At 33.2% G+C, this 23917-nt stretch overlaps 1 protein-coding gene across 3 annotated transcripts in view; it reads left to right on the plus strand.

Moving 5' to 3' along the window:
* CSMD3 (CUB and Sushi multiple domains 3) overlaps positions 1-23917 on the plus strand; it is a 725150-nt gene that overhangs the window by 532628 nt on the left and 168605 nt on the right. For all 3 annotated transcript variants that reach the window (XM_056333378.1, XM_056333379.1, XM_056333380.1), the window contains one exon: positions 19646-19762. In XM_056333378.1, coding sequence (XP_056189353.1) covers positions 19646-19762 — 117 coding nt within the window. The remainder of the gene's footprint in view (positions 1-19645; positions 19763-23917) is intronic.

Here is a 23917-nt window from a genome sequence, read left to right on the forward strand (position 1 = left end):
AAACCCAACAATGAAACAAAATAAATTTCTAGACAAAACTGCTTGTTTTCAATAAAGAGATAGAATGCATATCTAAAACTTAACTAAGCTCAGGATTAGATTACACCGATACTGTAGATGGATAGTAGTTAACTATTTTGGATTGGCTACAGTTACTGCTCATTAGTTAATTTTTGCTAAAGCACTTATACTTTAATTCATTTTTTCATTAATTCAATGTGCCAGATAGATATTTACTTCTGCAGTTCTCTGAAAGAGGCTTTTTCCTCAGTGTGGTTAACTTGCTTTAAAATAATGTTATCTGCGTCAGAGAATTAAGTGCAATAAACATATTGTTTTCATACTTTGGAGATGGCAGAGGACTGAATGAGATAGTAGAAAAGAAGCAGAGAAGCAGTAAGGATACAAAGCCAGGATGGCTTATAATTGCCAAAGGAGACTTCTTGCAAAATCTGAAAATAATTCTCAGAAGTCCAAAGTCTATCTTTCTCATGTTAGGAAAGGTCCTTGGCAAGAAATTCTGAGGATGACATGAGTTTAAATGGTTGGTGTTCATGGTATAAAGAATGGAATAAAAGCACTGAGAGAGTTACTGTGCAGCAGAGTGCAAAGATCAACCTTAGCATTCCATTAAGGTTGTAAAAGTACTGAAGGCATTAAAACACATGGAACAGGTGGTATAGGTCATGCCGCAATTGGAGGTATCCATTTACCTCCTCTTGAAGCATGACACTTTAAAATAAATTTATCCCTACTACTTTTACATTTGAATTATGACTAGATAAATGATATTACAGAGTGAAATTCATTAATTGCCATGGGCATGTGAACAAGTTGTGTCCCCTGCTCTTGGATTTTCAATACTGAAAGGTTGTTCAGACTAGATTTCCTCACTATCTCAGAAACCTTACTCAAATGAGCATTCATACAAGTTAAACTATTGTTTTCCTCATATTGTCACTTTTATCATGCACTGTCATGCTTGCACAATACCTCTGAGCAGGTAGAGAATTCAGCTTTATGAAATGTACACCACAAACCAAGAAGACAAAATTGATGCTTTTATTTTTAAACTACTCAATAGTTCCCCTAAATTTTTACAATTAAAACTTGTAAAATCAGTAGAGAGTGGGGGAAAAACCATAGCCCCTTCGAGTGGCTGTGCAATGTCACCAATTACTCTGTTAATACTGTATATCTTTGTGCTTGAAGTTGTGAAGGACAGAGTGACACACGAGAAAAGGCAAGATGAAGTCTGTAAAGAAGGAAAAGTAGTCCTTTAAAATAATAAAAATTACATTTATTATTAGAGAGTGTCCTATAGCCTGCATGTATACAGAAGTATTAAACAATTATTAAAAATTAATTTCTGTGTGTAAAATTATTATACCATTATAAGTAATAAACTGTTGTGGTATTTATGTTCCCAAAAAAATGAAATTTAAGGCTGAAGAATCTAACATTGAAAAGTTAATTGATGACAGAATTAAGGCTGTCATGCAGGTAAAGATGTGTTTGGAACATCTTCAACAGTGATCTTACATACTATTTTGGGTGGGAGGTGGTAGCAGTTGTTTTGTTTCAATCCAGTGATGATAAATAATTGTTTATGTTTAAAGTCAGGAGTTGAAGGGCCACCACCATGTAATCTGTTTCAAAGTCTGAAGGTGTGTAAGGAATGACTCAGGCAATTGCAGAAGGCAGACTAACACTCAGCTTTGTTAGCTGCAAGAATACTGTGAATGGGACTCAGTTTTATAGTTCCAAAGTAATGTTCAGTTTAACCACTTTAGCAGCATGCTTTATTTAAAATTGTCATATGTTGCCTACTTAAAAGCATTTCTCATTTTCTTTTTGCCCAGAATAACACATCTGTTTTATAAAATCACATAGAACATGACCCAAATACTTAAAAGTATAATTTAAATCAATTAGGTTTGTGGTTTGAATATGTAAAATGCTACTCAAACGCTACATACTCTGAAAAGTTAGGTCTTAATAGTCGGAAAGACATGAAAAGGCAATTGAAGGATTTTTAAAGAAAATATAAAGGATTTTATTTTGTGTGATTGAAATATCTTCTGAATACTAAATTTTTGTTCCCAAGCTTCCACTGCCTGTTTTTTTTTTACAAATATATTCCCATTGCTTTACTATTCCAAGGTTTCCTCCCAGCATGGTCAGTGGAGAGAGACAGGTTTTTTAAAAGGTCACCAGAGGGGATTCAAAGAAATTGCTAGGAAGGTATCTTTTTTTCATTTGCATCTGTACTTCAGGAATAGGATTTACTGTGCTTGCATGCTCAGCAGGGTGTGACTTAGAACAGCAACATGGGAAATAATGTAGTGAAATATCTGAAATCACTGTGTGGAAGGAATACTGCTTGAGATTAAAACATACATGAAATGCTGTTTTGGAGGGATTTTAAGGTTACTTTTTGTGTGTAGATGTAAATATTTAGCACTTCGAAGGTTGCTGAGAAAGTAAAAGAGTAGACATCTATGTCTGAGTATACCTTAACCGATATACACCACACTACAGACAACCTTCTGTATGAACATACTCATTGAGTGAAAGACCTTTGTACACAAAAAACTATCAAGTCAAAAAGCCAGAAAGAGAACTAACTTCCACCTAGCAGATTTGTCAGTAATTAAGTAGATATTTGGTCTTCAGTATACACTTCTTGAAGATAGTGGGCTCATTTTTCCTATGACAAGTCACTGACTGCTTACTGTAGAATACACAAATGGTTTTGGGAATAGGGAACAAAAATATGATCTTTGTATATGGCTATGCAGATAGCTGGTATTTAACTGAAAACCCCATAGTGATTAAGTTAAAATCTCAGCTTTTCTTAAAGCTGTTGTTCTCTTCATATCAGAGGAAGTTTGAAAATGTTGGCAGAATGAACTATAAAGGTTAATAATTCTAGAAAGCTCAGAAAACAATTAAAAATAAATACAGACACATATATACCAAGTAGTACTTTGAGCATCTGACCTTTTCCATATACATTTGTAATCCATAATATGCTTTACAATGTCCATTGAATAATAAATGCAGTGTGTAATTATTCCAAGCTTTAGTTTAAGTAGCACTAATATAATATAATGGTAAATAAAGCGTAAAAAATGAAGAGTAGTAGTCAGTTACAACAATCTCATAAAAATCAGCTGCCAGAGAATCCTAATTTCCAAGGTATTTAAGGGATTAGTTAGAGTGCACTGTAAGACCAGGTACTTCATCTTCTGTTGAACTAAATCTGCTGCCAATTTTTTGAAGCATATTTTAATGAAGGAAATTTTAGAAAGGAAAAATAGTTTAAGCTACATAAACTTTGATTTTTTTAACCTTATTTTTTTATACTTTTTACTATAAAAAAGTATCTGAAATCAAGCTTGTATATCCAAGCAATGATTTTAAATATGTCTTCTTAGATGCAGCTATTAGTTTGCATAAACAACATGAATAAGTAATGAAAATGTAACAGTGAACTTCAGTATTATTGAGAATAGCATGTAAATGATAAAATATGTAAATTAACTAAATACATTTTCTAATTTATTTGGCAGTAAGAGCATATAGAAAGCACAGGTGAAAATGCAGAGTAAAGTATGTGATTTTTTTTTTTTTTTAGCATGTTAAAAATTGATATTTCTTTGTTTACTTTTAATGTGCAAATTTTCCAGTAGAAGATTGCAAAACATTATTATTGCTTAAAAAAAGGTTATTCTGTCAGGTATTTTGAGGTGGAGAGAAAAACAGCTTTTAATACTAGTTAAGTAAATATGTGCTTGATTCTGTATTGTGTCATGGTTTAACCCCATCAGGAACTAAGCCCCACAAAGTAGCTCACTCACTCTCTTCCCTAGTAGTATGAGGGAGAGAATCAGAAGAGTAAAAGTGAGAAAACTCCTGGGTTGAGATAAGGATGTTTAACAGGTAAAGCAAAAGCTGCACACAAAAACAAAGCAAAACAAGGAATTAATTCACCATTCCTATGGGCAGGCCAGTGTTCAGCCATCACCAGGAGAGCAGGGCTCCATCATGCATAATGGTGACTCAGGAAGACAAACACCACCACTCTGACACCCCACCCCACCACCCCACCCCCTTCTTCCCTTAGATTTATGTGCTGGGCTTGTTATCTTATGGTACAGAATATCCCTTTGGTCACTTGGGGTCAGCTATTCCAACTGTGTCCCCTCCCAGCTTCTTATGCGCCCCAGCCTACTCACTGGTGGGGGTGGGGTGAGGAGCAGAAAAGTCCTTGGCTCTGGGTAAGCCCTGCTCAGCAGCAACGGAACCCTCCTTGAATTATCAACACTATTTCCAGCACAAATCCAAAACATAGCCCCATACTAGGTATAATGAAGAAAATGAACTCTATCCCAGCCAAAACCAGCACAAAGCATTAACCTTATAGATACAGATTTTTCTTTAAAGATTTTTTAGAACAGACAAGATAGCTGCAGGGTATTCTGTTTTTAGAAGGAAAAAAAATAAATCCCTACCATTTCTTTGCACATAAAAGAAAATATTTATTTTCCTGTTCTGGTTTCCAAAGACTGGAAGACACTGACATAGGATAGGATTATGCAGTATTAGTCAGTAATCAAGGTAAGTGAATTAATTAATAACTGGAATTAAAGAAACAAATCCAGTCATCTGCACTGGCTGTACCTGATAAATATGCATGTTTCTAACTTAAACTTGGGCAGCAGTCTGAAGGTCCTCACTTGTCTAATAAGACTTCAATAACCCACTCAACTAGAGGAGGATTTATTAGGTGGGCTGTTTTGGTGGTTATATGTATGAGGCTCATGTTTCATTCTTTCCACAAATTTTGCTATCTTTGCATTGACTATCACAGTGGGACTAGGAAAGGGTTCTGTGGAATAGAACAACCTGCAATTAAGAGACTGCACTGTTTTAAAATGGAATTCACTGTTCCTTTCCATCTTGACTGGGCTACATACAATAGTTAGTCAACCTACTATAGCAATGGTAAGCAAGATCATCATCCAGCTTAAAGAGGATAGCCACCTCTATTAAGATCTCATGTTTCTTGATGTTTCACTCAGAAGCTGCATGTGTAACAGCTTTTTTTGTGATCTCACAGTCTTTTGAAGGAACAGTATCTTCCACAACATAACTTCTAATTCTTATGTATTTGCTGGAACCATTTTTTTTTTAATCCTTTTATCCTGAAGTGTAGCTATATGCTTACAGAAGTTAATATAATGAAACACAACTCTGTTTAACACACATTTGTGTACTCCAGCTAGCACCAAATTTATTTTGTTGTTAGGCATTTAAAATGTTACATTGCTGTCCCTCTTGTATTGTACTTCATTTTATGTTTTTCTACTGTTTGATGAACAATTATTCACTAAGTTGGTACTTTAAAGCTTTACTTAAATAGCATGCCAGGAAACACACTAGTCTGGTTCATGAGTGAATTTTTAATAAAATATGTATTCAGACGTTAAGCTATATTTAGAGTTATAGTTGAGAGTATATATAAGTAACTGAAGGTCAGAGAACATTGCAGTGATCTTTTAATTATTCTCAGTTCAAATATTAGTGATGCAGTTAACATCTTTTTTTTTCAGCATTAAGGTGAAAGTGTGAAATGAATAGAGAAACAGCTGGCCTAAAGCAGAACAGATTTTCTCAGTGGTGTGATGTGACAATATTGTGGTCAGAATGTGTCCATAATGCACTCAAATTCAATATCCTGGGAGGAAGGGAAAAGAAAAAAAACCCTAAAAGTAATGTTTTCCTTTATTTGGGGAGCTATCTTAAAGTGAGGAAGCTCATTGGAACTGATTTGAAGAAAACAGCAAAAAGGAAAGTATTTACTGGTGACCTGGAAATCACATAGAAATACCATTTTAGAGTCTCATCAATCAAAAGCAAAATCTAAAGGGATCACCAAAAGAGGTGGTGAAACAACATGGTCAAGAAATCTAATAGTAGTTAAAACGTATTCTAGGTAAAGGAAAGCATGTTCAAAAGAGAGTAGTAAAAAGTGTGGCCAACAGGGTTTTGAGAAACAAACTTAAAACATATGAACCTAATCTAACCACTAATACAGTTTTTCAAAGATGAGAAAACCAGGAAATTTATTAAAGTGACAATAAAAGTTCTGTTATGTTTGTTATATTACATTACTGAGGTAAGTAGAGAGGTCTTGTATTAGAACTATTTTTTTTGGCTCTAAGGAATGTGTCAAAATTGAAGCAGTTGTATAAGAGAGATGCTAAAGAAAATCAATCAACAGAACCACAGAAAGTTGCTAAGATGAGACAGTCTTTTCTGTGTAGTTCTGAAAGAGCCTAGATATGAAGTAGAAATATTGAACCTGAGGTTAAATTAGCTTTTCTATCAGAGTAGTGGAAGGTGATGAACATGTCAAAAATCTGCCATGATGAGCATATGCTCGGTTTCCACAGTTAGAAAATTGGTAGAGATTATAAAAAAGAGCAGAACTAAGAGACACATAGTTAAACATGTTAAAGAAAAGAAATTTTAGGTACTTCAGAAATTATTTGAAGATAGACTCAAAATTTGATTAAAAGTCTTTATGGATATATCAGACATAGACAGCATGTTCATCTAAATGTGCATTCAGACTTACAAGGTCACGTTACTTCTGTTGACAAAATCAGCTCTGAAAGAAAGGCGTTCTTTGGAGTATGATGAAAACTATGAAGCTGGGGACTTCCCAAGTTTTATTGCCATCACTGTATTCACTTGGAACAGAAACTGTCAGGACTGTGTAATTTTAAACCATGACCTCCCTCTTTTGCAGAAATATGTTTCTCCTGCTCCTTCCTAGTCTGTCTGCTGTCCTAGACATTTGCTTTCCTTATGTGTACCCAAAGCTTGATTTGCAATGGATATGCATAAAACATTTGAAATTAACAATGTAGTTGTAATCTTGCTTCAAATATAAATTTTCAAGAAATAGCAGGAGAGAGTAGAATCAGAAAGCTACGCATAAAAGAGGTAAGCAATATGCATAGCTATTCTTTCGCTCAGTCAAATAAGAGTTCAGGATTTTAACACTGGTGAAAGTCCGTGCTTCATGTTATGCAAGAGGCCGTGTTGATAATGTTGATTAAAATGGCCATTCTTAGTCTTATGTTAATCTGTAACAAGTGGTTGAAATATCTTATTATGTGCTGACATGCCACACTGTTATTCAAAATCAAGTAGAGACACTACTGGTAATGTCAGAATAATGTAACTGGCTTAATTAGAAATGGTATTTCTTTGGTATGTAGAACCACTTCCACCAGGTATAGTAAAAGCACTCTAGGTTAAATTAATGAGTTTTGTGGGTATTTTAATTTTTACCAGTTTGTTTCATTTAAAGGCTAGTCTTATGTTATTATTTATTTTATATTTTTAATTGATACTTGTGCTCATAACTGTTCAATCAATAGACCACTTAATTTAGCTATTGTTTATTTTATTGTTAACAGTTGTTTCTTACCCTGGTTTTTCTTTTTTTTCCCCTGTGTTTCAGGAGTTGGGTCCTTGTTGCTCAGGTTCTGGGATGAATTATTTAGTTTTATCTTCTTCTAATGTGAACATGATTGTACTTATGGGTTGTGTAAGGTTTTTCTTTTTTTCTTTTTTTTTTTTTCCTTTTTTTTCTTTTTTTCTTTTTTTTTTCTCTCTTATGTGCCTTTTTTAGTCTGATACTTCAACATCTTGGTTAGTAGCTGAGAGCAAAAGTTCTCCCCAGTAGGAATAATAGGATGGGTTTTTTTCTCTGCTGGTCATAGAGAGTGCTTAGATGACTAGACAGCTGTGTATTAGGAACTTAGAATTAAGAAACGTGAATCTGTGGCCTCACCTATGGCAATATTAAAAGACATTTTGCTTGCCATTTGAGAGAGACAGGTGCTTGCACATGTCTATCCCAAATACCACAGGGTGAGATGACTAGTCCTCTGGGAAAATCTATTTCTTTTTAACTTTATTCCTTTACACATATGTATCTAAAAGCAGTGATGCTTTCCTGCTGTCGTTTGTTTGGATTATTTGTGTTTCAGTATATATTTCTTTTTCTCTCAGATGTGTTATTTAATTGTCATACTTAATTTGCTACTGCTTTGAGAATGACCGTGTGTAAACCTTGAATTAGCATTGAAATATTGAAATAAGCAGTTTAATTGAGGTGACTGTTATTGTTGTTATTTTAATGGATTTTTTCCCTTTTAACCACAGAACTGTGTTTATTAGGGTTAATATTTTTTTGGGTGTACTATGGCATTTTATTCTCTATGAAAATTACTGGTTTGACATTTTTCTCTTAAGAACAGTTTGTTATAGCAAACTGATATTTACTTTCAAGAGATCAATTCACTGATAAATTTAATCACCCACATGTCCACTTGAAAATTGGAAGGGGGAATCCTTTAAGGAAGGGAATTTGGAAAGTGGGGACTTCTATCTTCTTAAGATTAACTTAAAAGTCTGTGTTACAAACATAACAGCAATGATGGTGAAGAAAGCTGAGATTGAGCAAGCTACAGTGACTTTAGTTAATTTATCTTAGTTGTCAGATCTCAAAAGTAAAATTAATTCATCAACTATTACTGTAGTTTCCTGTCAAACTGCTGATACATGTACACTCTCAAAATATTGGAAATCACTTGGAAACCAAGTGATCATCAGTCACTTGGAAACCTAATGTATTATAGGGTTTTGTTCTAATTTTATAATATTATTCTCAGATAATTCAAGAAAAAGTTTATTCTTTGTAGCAGCTGTGATTCACTGCTAGTGCTAGAAAACTCAGTTGGGTAAAGGGATGTTCTAGAGACATGCAGATGGGCAGTATAAACATCAATGGTTTTTGAATAAGCAATACACTCATTACAGCCAACCCACCCCTAAAATAGTGAGAGTCTTACTATTAAAACAAGATTCAGGAGATTATATCACTTACCAGCTGTAGTAATAAGTAGATTCTTGGCTCTGTGCAGTTCTAAATGAACTGATAGATCTGGTGAGTTCTAAGAAAATTCATCATTTCATCCTCACATTTAGTAGGTTTCTTCTCCTGCCTAATGAAAAGATGTTATAAATATTTCCTTGTCCACTAAGGTTATGAAACAAAAAATGCTCTCAGTAAGACTTCAACTGCATTGTCTGTCAAGTGACTTAGAAGCAGTCATCACACTCTTCATCAAATAATAGGAATTACTCTTTCTTAAACCAAATAAATAATGAAATATAATTTAGATATAAAAAGTGCCCAAGTGAATAAACAAATAATACAAGTGAAATATTACAACTGACAAAAAATATTGCTTCCAAAAAAAGTAAAAAAAAAGTTTCTGATTGGAAGGGGTGATTATTTCATGTGAAAAGATCTGTAAATCTTTCAACATCTTTCATTCATACTTTCTTATGAGTCAGTGTCTCAGTTCTGCTATTGTAGCTAAAAATATGTTAAGCTTTGTTAATCTCTGACTTATTTTTACTTCTACATATCTGTCATGTAACGCTTTTTTCCTCTTGCTATCTAAATAGACTTGGAAGACTCTGAAACGGTCTCCCCCAGAAGGCTCTATTACTGCCAGTTGTCTCTTCTGCTATTTTTTATTAATTTGCTATGTTGGTGGATAAATTGTTTTAAAGTAATTGTTTTCCTCCAGAAGTTCCTTAAATATCATGTCAAAGCTTTGCTACAGATGGTTGACTTGAAAAGCATTTCTAACTTTTTATTGAGTTACTCTTTTTCAGTGGTGGAAGCTGTAACTCTGCTGTGCTCCTTCTAAGGAATGAACCAGTTCTGAGGCACAGGCTGATTGCAAAGATCTGTTCCACCTCCATTTGTTATAAGCAGAGGTTGTTTCAGTGCAGTTTCATTCTAGCACAAAATATGTTAGACATTTTCTCTTATCGGATGGCTCCGTTTTCAGAGCCTGCTACTTTAGCTACATATTATTCGCAAAAAGAAAATAAAACATTGCTTAAATGAGGGAACCACAACCTTATTCAGAGCGTGTTTCTGAAGTGAACCAGACTTCTGGAAAAGTATCTCAGGGAGTTCTAGTTCATTTATCAAATGAAGCCCGAGCTATCTGGTGCAGTGAGAAACCTGGAGTGGAGGCACCTCACCATCTTCCAGCTTGCCTGGAAACACTAAGCCAGACAGACCTCAGATCTTGTCCCTTGTTACAAAGGCAAGCATCGTTAAAAAAAGCCTTTGCCTATTGCAGAAAGCCAATGTGATCTCTCAGTGAGGCCTTCATGAGCCCCACAAACTTCCTTCAAAAGTTAAGAAAAAAATAGTGCAGTACATATCACTTAAGAGTCTAGAGGACTATATAGCACACTGGAAATTAATTTAATACCACTGCTACCTCTTGAATTATTTTTCTGAAAGCAAGCTGTTTGTTGCAGTATTAGTAGAAAAACAAAGAATTAAGATTAATAATTGTCTGCAGTTGAGCTACTTTAGATTCAAAATTTTATAGTGCATCTGTTAATCAGGGATTTAACATGACACCTAATTTCAAGCAGGTTATTTTTTTAGTTCTATCAATAAAATCTTAATACATTAAACATATTGATTTAGTATCTGACTATGCTTAACTACTAGGTAGTTTGACATCTACAGGCCAAAGGCTTTGGTAACGAATAATTCCTGATCTGTAGCTCTGCCCTGACAACAGAAATTGAAATACTATATAGAATAGGATTTTGGGTTATAAAAAGTGGGAATCTCATCTTTCTTTATTTTCCTCTCTAATATTTTGACAATTTAAATGGGAGCACAGGACTTTGCTTTTACACTTCTGCAGTATATTGCCCATCTAAAATGAACATAGATTAACTTAACTGGGACAGAAAGAGAAATATGCCTCATTTCCAGATAATTGCATTTGTTCAGAGAAATATAGGAAAAAGAAATAAGGAAGCAATAATTTTGCAAATAGATGATCTTTTCACTATTTGAATAACAGCCAATATTATGAAGGAGCCATCAGCTGTGATCACATTCTACAGCAAAAAAAATGTAGGATTTCAAGCTTCTTCCACATCTCATTTCATATCAGAAAACTCACTTCAGACTTTCCATACACTTGGCTAAAATGAGAAAATTCAGTAAACTAATTTTAAGCAACACATGATTTCAGTACTGAAGAAAATAATGTAAAACTTTAAAATTGTGTACACCACAGTTCTTAAGGAAAACAGGAATAGAATTGAAATTTAATAATAATTAGTCATTAAATTGAGAGCAAACATTTTTAAAGCTAGGCTAAAATTCTCCTTTGTATTTTTTTATACTATATATACATATACACACAAATATATATGTGCACACACACCATATATATATATGTATATATATAGATATCTCCTTTGAATTTTTTCCCCTAAATGTAAAACCATATTTCATATTGGGCTGTATAAAATCTGCATCTTATACCTTCAGAAAGACATTTAGTTTAGGTTTAAAGATTTCAAAGAATGGAAACTGAAGATAAAAAGTTATTTGGATCTGTTTTTCATTTTGTTGTTTTAGAGGTAAAAGTTGATGAACTGTTAAATAAATTTGCATAGCATATTTGTTTGTGTGATTAATTACATTTTATATATTTATATATACTTCACGTATACATTAACAAAAGCAGAAGCTGAAAGTTAGCTTTAGCTTCTGCTAAATTTTCTTTTGCTTGTTTTTATTGAAAAGAAATAGGTACTGTCCTCTTGAAGTATCTTCCTTAAAATGTATCAAATAATCTTTCTCTGCTAATTCAGAGAGATTTTGAGTGCCTTGATTTTATATATATAAGGCATGTTTTCTTGATTATACATCTTTCAGAAAGCTTAAAAATTTTTTTATAATTCAAGTTCATGATAGGTTTTTAATTTTTGGAAGAAGTGCCTGTTGGTGATGTTCCTGTTTTGTACTTCTTTGTTCATAACCCTTTTTTCTTTATGCATTTTACCTTTCAACATGAAATACTACCTTTCCTCTTCTAGAAAAAATAAAACAGCCCATCACACTATAACAGTTCAGAGAAGCACCAAAAAATTGGAATGTACTCCTTTCTCATGCTACAGTCAATTACTAGAAATAGATATATAACCAGTTATAAAAAGGTGAAGTACTGTCTCTCGTCTGCTCGAATATATTTAGCAGATATTTATATGTCTTGTTCTTCCAGGAATCATCAAAAGATTCAATAACTTCCCAGAAGCAGTTATCAGAACATCTAAACTTAATTGATTTTAACAAAGTTGTTGGCAACTATTTCTTGTCCTATCATTTATGGATTAAAAGAAAAAATAATTTCTCTAATCTTTATTTCAATCTGCCACATCTTCAAAAAGTGAGCAGCTTGCCCATGGTCTCATTCTTCTCTTTTGGAGGCTAAACAAAACCAATTATTTCAAAATTTCCTGTTAGATAATAGAAACTTTTTTTCCTTCCACCCCCCCCTTTTTTTTTTAAAAAGGGCAAAAACTCAATGTGATGTTTTTATTGAGACTTAACCACTCTTGAATGGATCAGAAATGATACTTTCTGTCCAATACATGAAAGTCTAGCTTAGTGGTGTCTTTGTCTACAGCAATCTCCTATTGAAACTCACAATCAGTATTTGATCCGTTAAGTTTTTCTGCAATAGATTGGTTTGGATTTTTTTCCAATAACATTATCATTTCTTCAGTTTCAGTTAATGATTAAGGCCCTGCTTTGATAACTTTCTGAATTCCTGAGGGAATTTTGCTAGCTTCTGGTGGCCTCTGCTTTAACTAACCACTTTATTAAAACACTAATAATTAACATGTATTAGTCTGAGCTTCTCTGTCATTTTTAAAATCAGTTTTATTTACCGTAAATAAACTGTGTTGTAAAGACTGAAGACATGATAATATGGAAGGTTTCCATATTCTTTATGATACTTTTTTCATTGGTACTGTTTTCCAGTTGTATGATGGTGCACTCTCTTTCTCTGTATTTGTTGGTGTCTTTTTATTTCTAACATATGTCTGTGTTCCCAAACAGCAACTAAAATACATATTTCTATATCAGATTGTCTTTTCCACATTCATTGTATTGTCAAAACAATGTTATGTGCTTCATCACTTTCACATTTGCAGACTGATACCCACAGTAATATTTACTGTAATTTGAAAGTTCAGAAGAAATTCTTCTACCTTTTTTCTCTGTTAAGATTTCCTTTGCATTATTTTTTATCATTATTTTATTTCTTGGTGGTGATATATCAGTCACTATATGCATTTTCTCGTTATCAGTATATTGGTCTTGACTTGAACACTACAAGAAACCATTACAACTGAAAATTGTGTAATTTGGGTTAAAAATGATAAATAAAATGACATAGTGTTATATCAGACTAGGAGAACCAGCAATCAATGATTTAATATATGTGCTGGTTTTGTCTGGGATAGAGTCAGTTTTCTTCATAGTAGCTAGTATAAGGCTGTTTTGGTTTTGGGCTGAAAATAGTGTTGACAACTCAGAGATGTTTTCATTGCTGCTGAGCAGTGCTTACAGTAAAGGCCTTTTCAGCTTCTTACATCACCCCACTAGCGAGTAGGCTGGGGGTGCACAAGAAGTTGGGAGGAGACACAGCCAGCACAGCTGACCCCAAGTGACTAGGGACATGATGTCATGCTCAGCAGTAAACTAGGGGGAAGGTTCGCCTGGGGCTACTGCTCAGGGACTGTCTGGGCATCAGTTTGTGGTGAACAGTTATTTTCATTTGCACCTCTTGTCTTTCCTGGGGTTTATTTATCTCTCTTTGTTGTTATTATTATTGTTGTTGTTAATATTATTATTGTCATGATCATTTATATTATTATTACTGTTGTTGTTGTTGTTACTACTACTATACTGTTCTTATCTCAGCCCACAGGTTTTCTCAGTTTTCCCCTTCCAATTCTCTTCCCCCTGTCCTGCTGGTGGCGGGGTGAGCGAGCTTGTGTTGTGCTTCGTTGTCAGCTGGGGTTAAACCACGACAATATATTAAACTCTAAAAACATACATCATGTCACCAATTAATTATTTTTCTTATCTCACTCATTTAAACCAACTAAGTATTAGTTATCCTAGTCTGGATTTTGGAACATTGACCCATTAGATAAAAGGTCAGTATCCCATCAGCAGTTCTTCAAGGCATAATTTTCCTTTTTTTGCAGAGTCTATGCACTTAGTTTTTTATTGTATTTGTAACATAATCACATTTATGTGCATTCCCATTGATTCCATTGAGGAATGCTGCTTAAAAATGGATGGTGCAATATGGCACTTAAATCTGCAATTACAATTATATTATATTAGATCTTAGCTGTAGGAGCTAGAAATTAGGTAATCTGAAAGTAATAGGAATTAAAAGTTTCAAGCTGTAGAAAAAAAGATATGTTAGCAAAAATATTCATTTCTTCAAAAGATGGGAGATTTGAGATTGATTCTCATAGTTATATAGTACATTCTTCCCATCTTTTTTGCTCTTTTTTTTTTTTTTTTTTTTTTTGTGGGTTCTTTCTTTTTGTTAAAATGCAAAGGCATGATGGCAAATATGAACAATAAGCATGTGGCAGAGGTTTTTAACCCTGTAATGTTTTGCTGGAGCTATAGAAAATTTTACTTTATAGCAGCAGTTAGGTGTAGATTACAGGGATCTGTGGTGCTGTTATGTGATTTTGCCTCTCTGCAGTGATCTTCTGTTTCTTTTACAACTAGTGTATGCTGGAATTTGAGAAAAGGTGTCACTGCTGATGGTAATGCATTTTATATTGTGTTCTCTATTATGCATTGCAATGAAGAGGTAGAATTTAGTTCTTTAAAAAAGGTGCATGAATACTAATGATCGAGATGGGTAATCTTCCAGATAAAAAAGCTTACCAATTTAAGATACAGAGTGGGTCATACTTTGTTGTTGTCAAGGGCTGCAGGAGTGCTATTTTTCAAGACAAGATACCATTACAGTAAATTCAGCACACACAGAAAAGGAACTTTTTGCCAATAATGCTTAATAATGTTTCAAGGAAGCAGCGAGCAATGCATCAACACACTGATTCTTATCACATTCTTATCACAATCAAGTCCCTTTCTCTGCTATTAGTGTTCCATTGCTGATCCTGAAAAGCAGGACAAGGACAGCATACTGAGCAGTATTTTTATATGTCAGAGAATAAACTAAAACAGAAACAAATGCAGAAAGTCATACAGTATTTTAGAGTCTAAGCAAACATTATTAAAAAAATAACAGAATACTATTGGAGAATTACATTAGAAAATATCATTTGCCTTTTGAAATTTTTGTTGTTAGTTGGTTTGTTGATTTGTATTGTTCTGCAGGATTTTTTTATTCCTAGGGAAATGGTGTTCAGCATTTGTTGCTTTTTTATGTTAAATAACACAGTTTACATTTGTAGGTGTTACGGGTCTGTTAGAATTTTAACTGTAGGTAGACCTTCAAATGCATAGCATAATGAATAGACTTTCTGATTTTCACAGCCTTTAGATTTTAAATTTTGATGTTATTAGGAAATGAAATAAATCACTGCACTGTAAAACCATTGCAGAGGCAATGAGCTCTACATAGCTGAAGTAAACATAAGTGAAAGTCAATGGGTAGCATTGTCATGGTAGAATTATTATATCCAACCAAACAATGCAACACTAGATATTTTCCAGAGGCAATAATATGTTTTATTTTTGTATCAAATTAATATTTTAAATTCACTGTAGCTATGGTTTCATGTCCTTAGATCCATCTTTAATTTCTGAACAGTAATGTTTAGTGATGGTCAGGGTAGAATCTTATCTTTCTGAAACATTTGACATTTTAAAGTAAATATTTCCCAAAAGGTAAGGAAGGAAATATAGTAAGTGAATTCTATCGGTTTACTAAAATATCAACTAAACCTCTTCCTCTCTGATGATACATTCAGAAAGGTCTTGGAGAGGACAGTTTTGCTGCTATAAAAACTAAATGGCTTGCCACCTAATGATTTACTAAGTTAAACGTTTTCTCAGATTGCAGAGGTCACCTGTGTACTCACATCTTGATTCAACTTTTTAAACTGTTTGCTTTTGAGACCCAGGAATGTGAATTCTTGCAAGGATAAAAAGTCTTTATAGCAGCAGTTGGAAAATTATGGGAGAGACCATAAGGGAGAAGGTAAACTCAGAAAAGGCAGTGTGAAAAATCCAGAATGAGGACACTGAGTGAAAGAAATTACTATGAAATACTCAATGCAAATATTTTGTTGTTGCTGCAAATTAAATTTTACATATGTCAGAGTGACAAATAGTTCATCTCTAAATCAAATCTGTACTGAGCATGTTGTAACATAGGCTGCAGGCAACTCTGCTGAGACTTTGCACCTAAGGCAGCCCTGCTGGAAATCCTGCTTCCAGCCTTGTACTGTGTCTTTTGTCTTTTTATGAGACCAGGTACATGGCCACTACATAACAAGTGCAGATGTATGTTGCTTTCATGAGATTCAATGTGTGGGAAAAACATTTAGATGTTTCAGACAATTGTCCTATAAACATTTCAATTAATATCAGTTATAAAAATTAAATGGCATTATCTTCATCTTATAGAGACATTGAAGTTGTTTTAATCAAACTTTAATACTAAGAACTCAGATTTTTCAATATGCTGTATGGCATTTTAAATTATTTTTTTAATTTGCAAACATTTCTGGATTTAATCACTTTTAGAAATCTATGTGCATTTGTCAATGACATTATTTTGTGTAATTTTTTTCATACAAGCTGTGATAAAACTTCCTTTCAAATATTTTGAAATATTTTGCCTAGATGTATATATAGTTATAGAATAATTCTACCTTAAATAATCAAGAACATTTTGAAAGTGTACTAACTCTTGAATTCCTGTGTATGACTCAAACTTAGTTTTTCCGTTTTCCTAGCTTTAAAAAAATGCCATGGTGACATGACTTTGAAAATACAGTTTGTTGCCAACATTATACAGCATTACAACATCAACACAACATCAACAGTGTTACATATTTAGTAGAGATATAACTCAAAAGTCACTGCTGATTTTAAATACACAATTACTAATATCAGTAATTTGTAATGTAAGACATTACACTGGAGTGAATAAAAACTTGTAAATTTTGCAGTAAATTTGATTTTCAATTGTTTGAGAAATTATGCCTGAGAAGTTTAATTTATGGGAAAATGTACATTTATTTAAAAGAAGCAATCGTTCTATTTTAAGCATACTAGTAGTTTCAGAAAATCACAAATAACTTGCTTTACATAACTTGGATTAAAAAAGAACAGTGTTGTAAAGAATCTGGACTTTATAAATAATGGTCCACTATATGTCAAGTACTAAATATATAGCTATGAGCTTAAAATTAAGTATTGATATTGTATGCTATTACTTCAAGTTTTATTAAAAATTAAAGGTGAAATTCTGTTCCTTTTGTTGTCATTGGCATTGACTTCAGTGGAATTATAATTTTACCCTGAATTTACACATTATTGTATATATGCTAATTAGGGAAGTATTATAATGATATGAGTGCTGGATTGGGACAGTATTATTGGTCTTTGTTGCAGTAACTAATTTATTCAACTCACAAACAGTAAAGAAGGAAATGGGGTTAGGGAGAAGAAATAAGCATTTTGGCAATCTTATTTCTCTAGCTTTGGTGCTTCTGTTGCATGTATTCTTCCATATTCTCTCCTGTTTCATCCAAAATCTGGAATAAAAAAAATTTGAGTACTCACAAGCCGGTATGCAGATAAGTTTTCAAAAAAAATATTTACCACATTCAGCTAGTGAAGAGTTTCTAGTTTATGTTTTTCAAATAAGCGACGTAAATCCCTGGATATGAGGCTCAGCCAAGACTATTACCTTTTGGCAAAAAGTACCAATATTTCTATTCTCTAAATACGTTCTTACAAGGAAGCATGAATTTCTGATATTTCACATGACAGTGGATTGAGGGAAGACAATGAGACTATTCTTTCAGCCATAGAGAACAATATCCTGTGTGTGTATGGTAGTCTTAGTGCTTTGTATCCCAGGATGGGTGCTTATCAGTAAAGCTGTACTGAACATTAACAAGACTACATCCTCTTCTGGGTCCTGAATTGCTAATCTCTAATGTATGTGCCACATCTACCACATACATACATACATACATGCACAAGCAAAAGTCAAGATCCTTCTGTTGACCTATTATTTCAAATACCATGACTTTTGTGCTAGCACATGAAATCATTTACAAATTGTATATGCAGAATGGAGCAATAGGTTCCATCTGCTCTGTTTCAGGTACGCAGTCTATCAGACTTTGCACCTACACCATACTGAGAGGAACCCGTGTTAATTCAGATTACAGAAATCTATGCTCAAAGCGATGGGGTTCTAAATTGCTAGCATTAAAATATGTGTCCTTTTCATGGTATACTCTACCATACACATTTTGTGTGAATTAGCTAAAAGTAGTCTTAAAACACATTATTTTTAGCTATGCTAATAAATAGCTTGTATTTAGTATGAGAAGTAATGAGATAAAATCTGAAATATTAAGAAAACCATTTTACTTAATCTAGCTGTTTTGAGAGCATACCACAAAACCCAGATATTTTTTTTTTTTTGTTTAGCAAATTAAACATTGACTTGTACTCATTTTAGAAAGTCACTTAATGTCTTAACAGGAAAAAAAATTAAGTAGATATGGTAACATTAAAATCATTAAGAACTGTTTTATAGTCCAAAGTAGTTAGAATAAATATTCTGAACAGATGCCATAATCTTCACAATAGATTAAACTACTAAGTTACAAAGTGTATATGAGAAGCAGGTAATATACACAGGAAAAGAGTAACCACTCATGACTGTTTCATATAAATAAATGCACCTGAACATCTGACAAAGAAAAGAAGAAAAAGCAGTGTTTCTTTCTTGACAGTTTTGAGTAATGCCAAATGTTAACTTCTGTTGTTAACCTTAGAAAAATACATTGTTGTTGCAAAGAGCATTGTTATTTATCTGCCATTTTGTCAAGTATTATAGCTATTAATGGTAGAATAAATATGATGTTTGTGTGATAAAGAGAAGTGTTTGCTCATAACTTTAGATGTAGAATGTTATAAATAATTGAGATATAAATAAGTGGTACTTCATGTTCAGCCAAGGAATCCTGACTTTCTTATTTCAGTAGTTCTATATATTATTTTGAATTATGAGTCTATTGGCATGAGTAAGAATTTACTAGTGTGTGGAAGGGCTGCATAATCTATGCTTTTATCAGAGTATAAAGCATCATAAAAATGAATAATAGCTTTATATGCTGTGAATAATAACATACTGTGTATAAAGCACATCATTATTTTATTAAGGAGGTTGATAAATGGTAAAGAAAAACAATAATTGATCCTGAAAACTGCAGTGTACCATCAATTCTCTTTTGATATGTGAGAAAGTTGTGCATACTCAGTGCTTCACAGGATATACAAATTTAATCCAGTGTAGAAGTGTAAATAAAATTTACTGTAATAGCATATACCAACAAACAACAAATCACTTTAAATTGATTTTTTTCTAATATTATATTATTCAAAACCTTCACTTTCTAGCACCCTGCGGGAGCCGGTCAACAGGCTCTGAAGGCACTGTATTATCACCAAACTACCCCAAGAATTACAGTGTTGGTCACAACTGTGTTTACTCTATCACCGTTCCTAAGGAATTTGGTAAGTAGGTCTGGTTTCATTCATGGTTTTTTTGTTGTTGTTGTTTGTTTTGATACTTTCAACAATTCTGGGTGATTTGCATGATTGCTTTCATAGTAAACATATTAATGTGAAAAGGTGCTTTAAACTGACAGTCCTGTTTATGCTTTTTATCATTTTGATAGTGCTCTATTTTATCAAAGTGCTTATATTTACCATTATCTTTTGAGATTACTGATGTTCATTTATTTTTGTCTCACTGTGACAGCCAACATGTAACTTAAAACATTGCTGTGATGCTAGCCAAATATATTAGTGATACCAGGCAAGGTTTCTCTTCAGCCAAGATCACATGCCAAGGCTCCAGAAAGTGTAACATAACTCCAGCTAGTCCATGTAAGCAAGGAAAGCAATGTTTGCTTTTGGTAAAAACATTGCTTCTGGTAACACTGCTCTCATAATCCTTGGCTTCTGTGCATCATGAGGCAAAGGCATAGCTGTTCTGGGGAATGAAATTAGAGCAGCATGCACCTGTCTGGTTTTTGTAGATTCCCAGATCCTCCATCAAAACTGTATTCCTATCTTAACATTTTTTCTGATGACTAGATGAATCTTTTAAAGATGTCTTCTGTCCCACACAAAGACAGGATCTTTACAGCACTGTTCTATCTCTCTGGGTTTATGAATTACTTTATCTCACTTTATTTTTAAACAATGCCTATGATGACAGCTGACAGTTTGTGGTTCGCTTTGACTCCTTAGTAAGCAGTATGCCACATACTAAACATAATTTATTCTTTAAATACCCTTGCTGCAGATTTATGTTCAGATAAGTAGAACTTTACTCTGACCCACTGCTCACATCTCAGTTTGTCAAATAACAGGTGCCTGGGAATGGGTATGGGTATTTATTAACCTCCCTTCATGTTGATTCTGCAAACATTTTATCCAAATTAAACACAATGCTTGAACTGCTGTGTATCCATCTGCCACGCTTATGATGACTGAACTCCCTTAATAGCCAATTAATTTGTTCTTATGTATAACATAGAGGTGCATAGGCTACTATAAAATAAATAGGTTTTTACAGGTATTGTCTCCTAAGCCATGGAAATCTCTGCTTTAGAACATTAAAAAAAATTAAATGCATTTGCCTAATTCTTGATTTAATTCTAGCAGTTACCAGCATATGCTTTTGTCCTAGCTTATTTGTTTTAGGTAAACTGGAAAGATTATGTACTCCCATTTCCATCAAATCTGATACTTCTTAGTTTATGACACAGATATCAACATGTAAAGTTGGGATTTACACAGTAAGGGATTTAAAATGTTAATGTGCTATACTTCATATATTTGACAGTCTGGATGGAAATGTAATTTTGTGATTTCTGGAAAGAAAGACAGAATCCCCAAAACAAGACTTGGAAATGGAGAAAAATCCCACTGTTTTGCATAGTTACTTGGAATGATTTGACAGATACTAGTTTTCTTTATGCATTAATCACGTTAAGAACAATATTAAGGAATTCTGTTTGACCCTTTCACAGTGCCTATACAAAAAAACCCCCAAACAAACCACAAACCAAACCTCATATGAAGAAGAATAAACATGGTTTAGATATAATAACCCTGCCATACAAGGATTCAGTGATGTATTGGGGTTGTGATTACGGTAGAGTATCTGTCATATCCCTCAAGCTCTTTGGCTGTTATACCTCAGGATAGACCTTTACTCTTTTTTCTTGTATTTAAACGGCATATTTTGACAGTTATGCCAGGTATCTGTAGAATGTATTATGGAAGTATTTAATCCACTTCTATGAATACAGAAAACATGAAGACTTGTGTGTTGAAAGAGAGAGGTAAAATAATACCTGGCAGTAGCCATTCAAAAACAAGGACGACATATAGAATAGCTCAAAACAAGTATTTCCATTTTACCTGCCTTTTTTCAATGATATTCCTACAGTAATAGGGAGCAGAATTCATTGGACGAAAAGCTCAAATTTTAAAATAGGAATCTTTGTTTGAATTACACAGTTGTGTATTTTTTGAAGTTATTATTATGGTTATTTTTCTGAGCTGTGCTCTTTCTCTAATCTATTGTAACTAAAATTATTACTGTAACAAACATTAAGAAAATCAAAGTGATTATGACAATTGATTTTACCTAAGTTTTCTACACTCAAAATAATGATTTATCTCAGTCTAAAATCTTAAACATTTGTGTAATGGATGTGTTTTACCTGATAGCTTACATTTCTATCTCATCACACTATGTTCAAGTACGGTGCAGAGATGAATAACCCTAAGTTTTTAATGCTAAGCTCTTTAAGATAAGTTTTAGGAAATTATTACCTGTAACACTATTTTGCATCTGGATAGAAGACATTAAGGAAAGAGTCTTCACTTGCAGTGCTTGATAGAATTATGTAGGGATCACTCACTGATAAGATGGTCCTCAAAAAGTGCTGGCCTTTGTGGATAAAGACACCAGATTTTTCTTGAATTCACTTGCTAATGCTCATCATGACAGGTAGATTTCTCAGATTATTCACAACAACAAGGAATCAAAACAAGTTTTTAGAGAACAAAGGAGTACTCCAGCAAAGCTGCTGACATAAGATAATTTAAAGTAATTTTCCTACAGAAAATAGAAAAAAATTCCTCTTCCATAATCCTCCATATGGCTACAACTTTCAGTGTGAAATACATTATAAATATTTGCTGAATGGAACCACTTCAGGACCTATTTTGGCATCCAATACAGTACATGAGATCTTATAATAGAGCACAGTTTAAAAAAAAGCTAAAACAAGGTCAGTATAGAAAAATACACAAACAATGGGATAGCACGTTCAGTGTTTAGAAGGGAACTCATTGGCCTGGATTAGTTTTTGATGGAGTGAAAATAAACGCTATTTCACATGCAGTTTTTCAGGTTCTGAAGCCCAAAAGTCTGTTGAAAAGTCATTGTAGTGTGGACTTTTTTTCAGTTTCATTATTCTGTCATGCAGAATCACAGTTGCAATATTTCATACCATGACAGCTTTAAGCTACAAGATAAATGATTCACAAAAGCACACAGTATGCCACAGGCAAAATCTTTTGTAAACATGGAAGGCTCATCTTCTTTGACACTCTCCCACTGATATTTTAAAATTGTGTAATGATTGTTAATTGTTCAACACTGAAATCCAGCACTGCTTACAATTAAAATGCAGATGTTTAAAATTTTATTTTGTTTTCCTGATGCACATGAATTACTTTGTGTGCTCTGCTCTGCATAAGTGTCATCTATATTTCTATTTAAATTCATATTTTTAGCACTGAAATAAATTTTGTATCAACTTGCCTCAGCAAATGGCTTTTCTTTCTGTTAAAGCAAAAAGATACATTAAACATACATAGTAAAGTATATGTGTGGTTTACGAGCTATGCTATCAGAAAATTAATTATAGATTCTCAGTGGCCATCAAAAAATATGAAATTTAAATCAGAGCTTTTTTTTTTTTTCTTTACAAAGAAGCTAAAAACATGCATATAATTGGGAAATGTCTAGTTTCCATGGAGACTGTACATTTGCTTTACATTTACAAGATATAATATTAAGAAAACGACAAACATTTTACTGTTAAGCATATATTTTGCAATAGATTTCATAGAATTTTTGCAACGAAGGTAGATCCAATTTGCCTACTATAAACAGGGAAGTTATCCACTATTCTTCTCAGTTCTCTTCAATAACTGCCTTGTATTCACAGACACCCTTCTATCGTACAGTTATATCATTTTTAGCTTTTCCTTGTGTCTTTACTTGAATTTCTGTGTTATGAGATAGCCCTGAATTACGGTAAATAAGCAACAGAGACAAGAAACAAATAGGGCCAAACAGCAGGGTTTGGGACTTTTATTATAATTATTACTACTACTACTACTACTACTTATTATTATTGTTATTATTATTTTATTTTATTTATTTGTTTTATTTTTATTAAAATCCTTGAAAGAGTAACTTTTTTGCAAATACTGGAACATACACAAACAAGTTTTACTTTGCCAGTAAAGACACACATTGAGCAAACAATGTTGTCAACATGTGTTTTCTGTTAGACAGCTCACTGAATCTAAAACTGTTAGACAGCTTAAAAGCTGTGTCACACTGGAATTATTTCA

The sequence above is a fragment of the Falco biarmicus genome, chromosome 3 (genome assembly GCF_023638135.1).
Source record: "Falco biarmicus isolate bFalBia1 chromosome 3, bFalBia1.pri, whole genome shotgun sequence".
Lineage (NCBI taxonomy): Eukaryota > Metazoa > Chordata > Aves > Falconiformes > Falconidae > Falco > Falco biarmicus.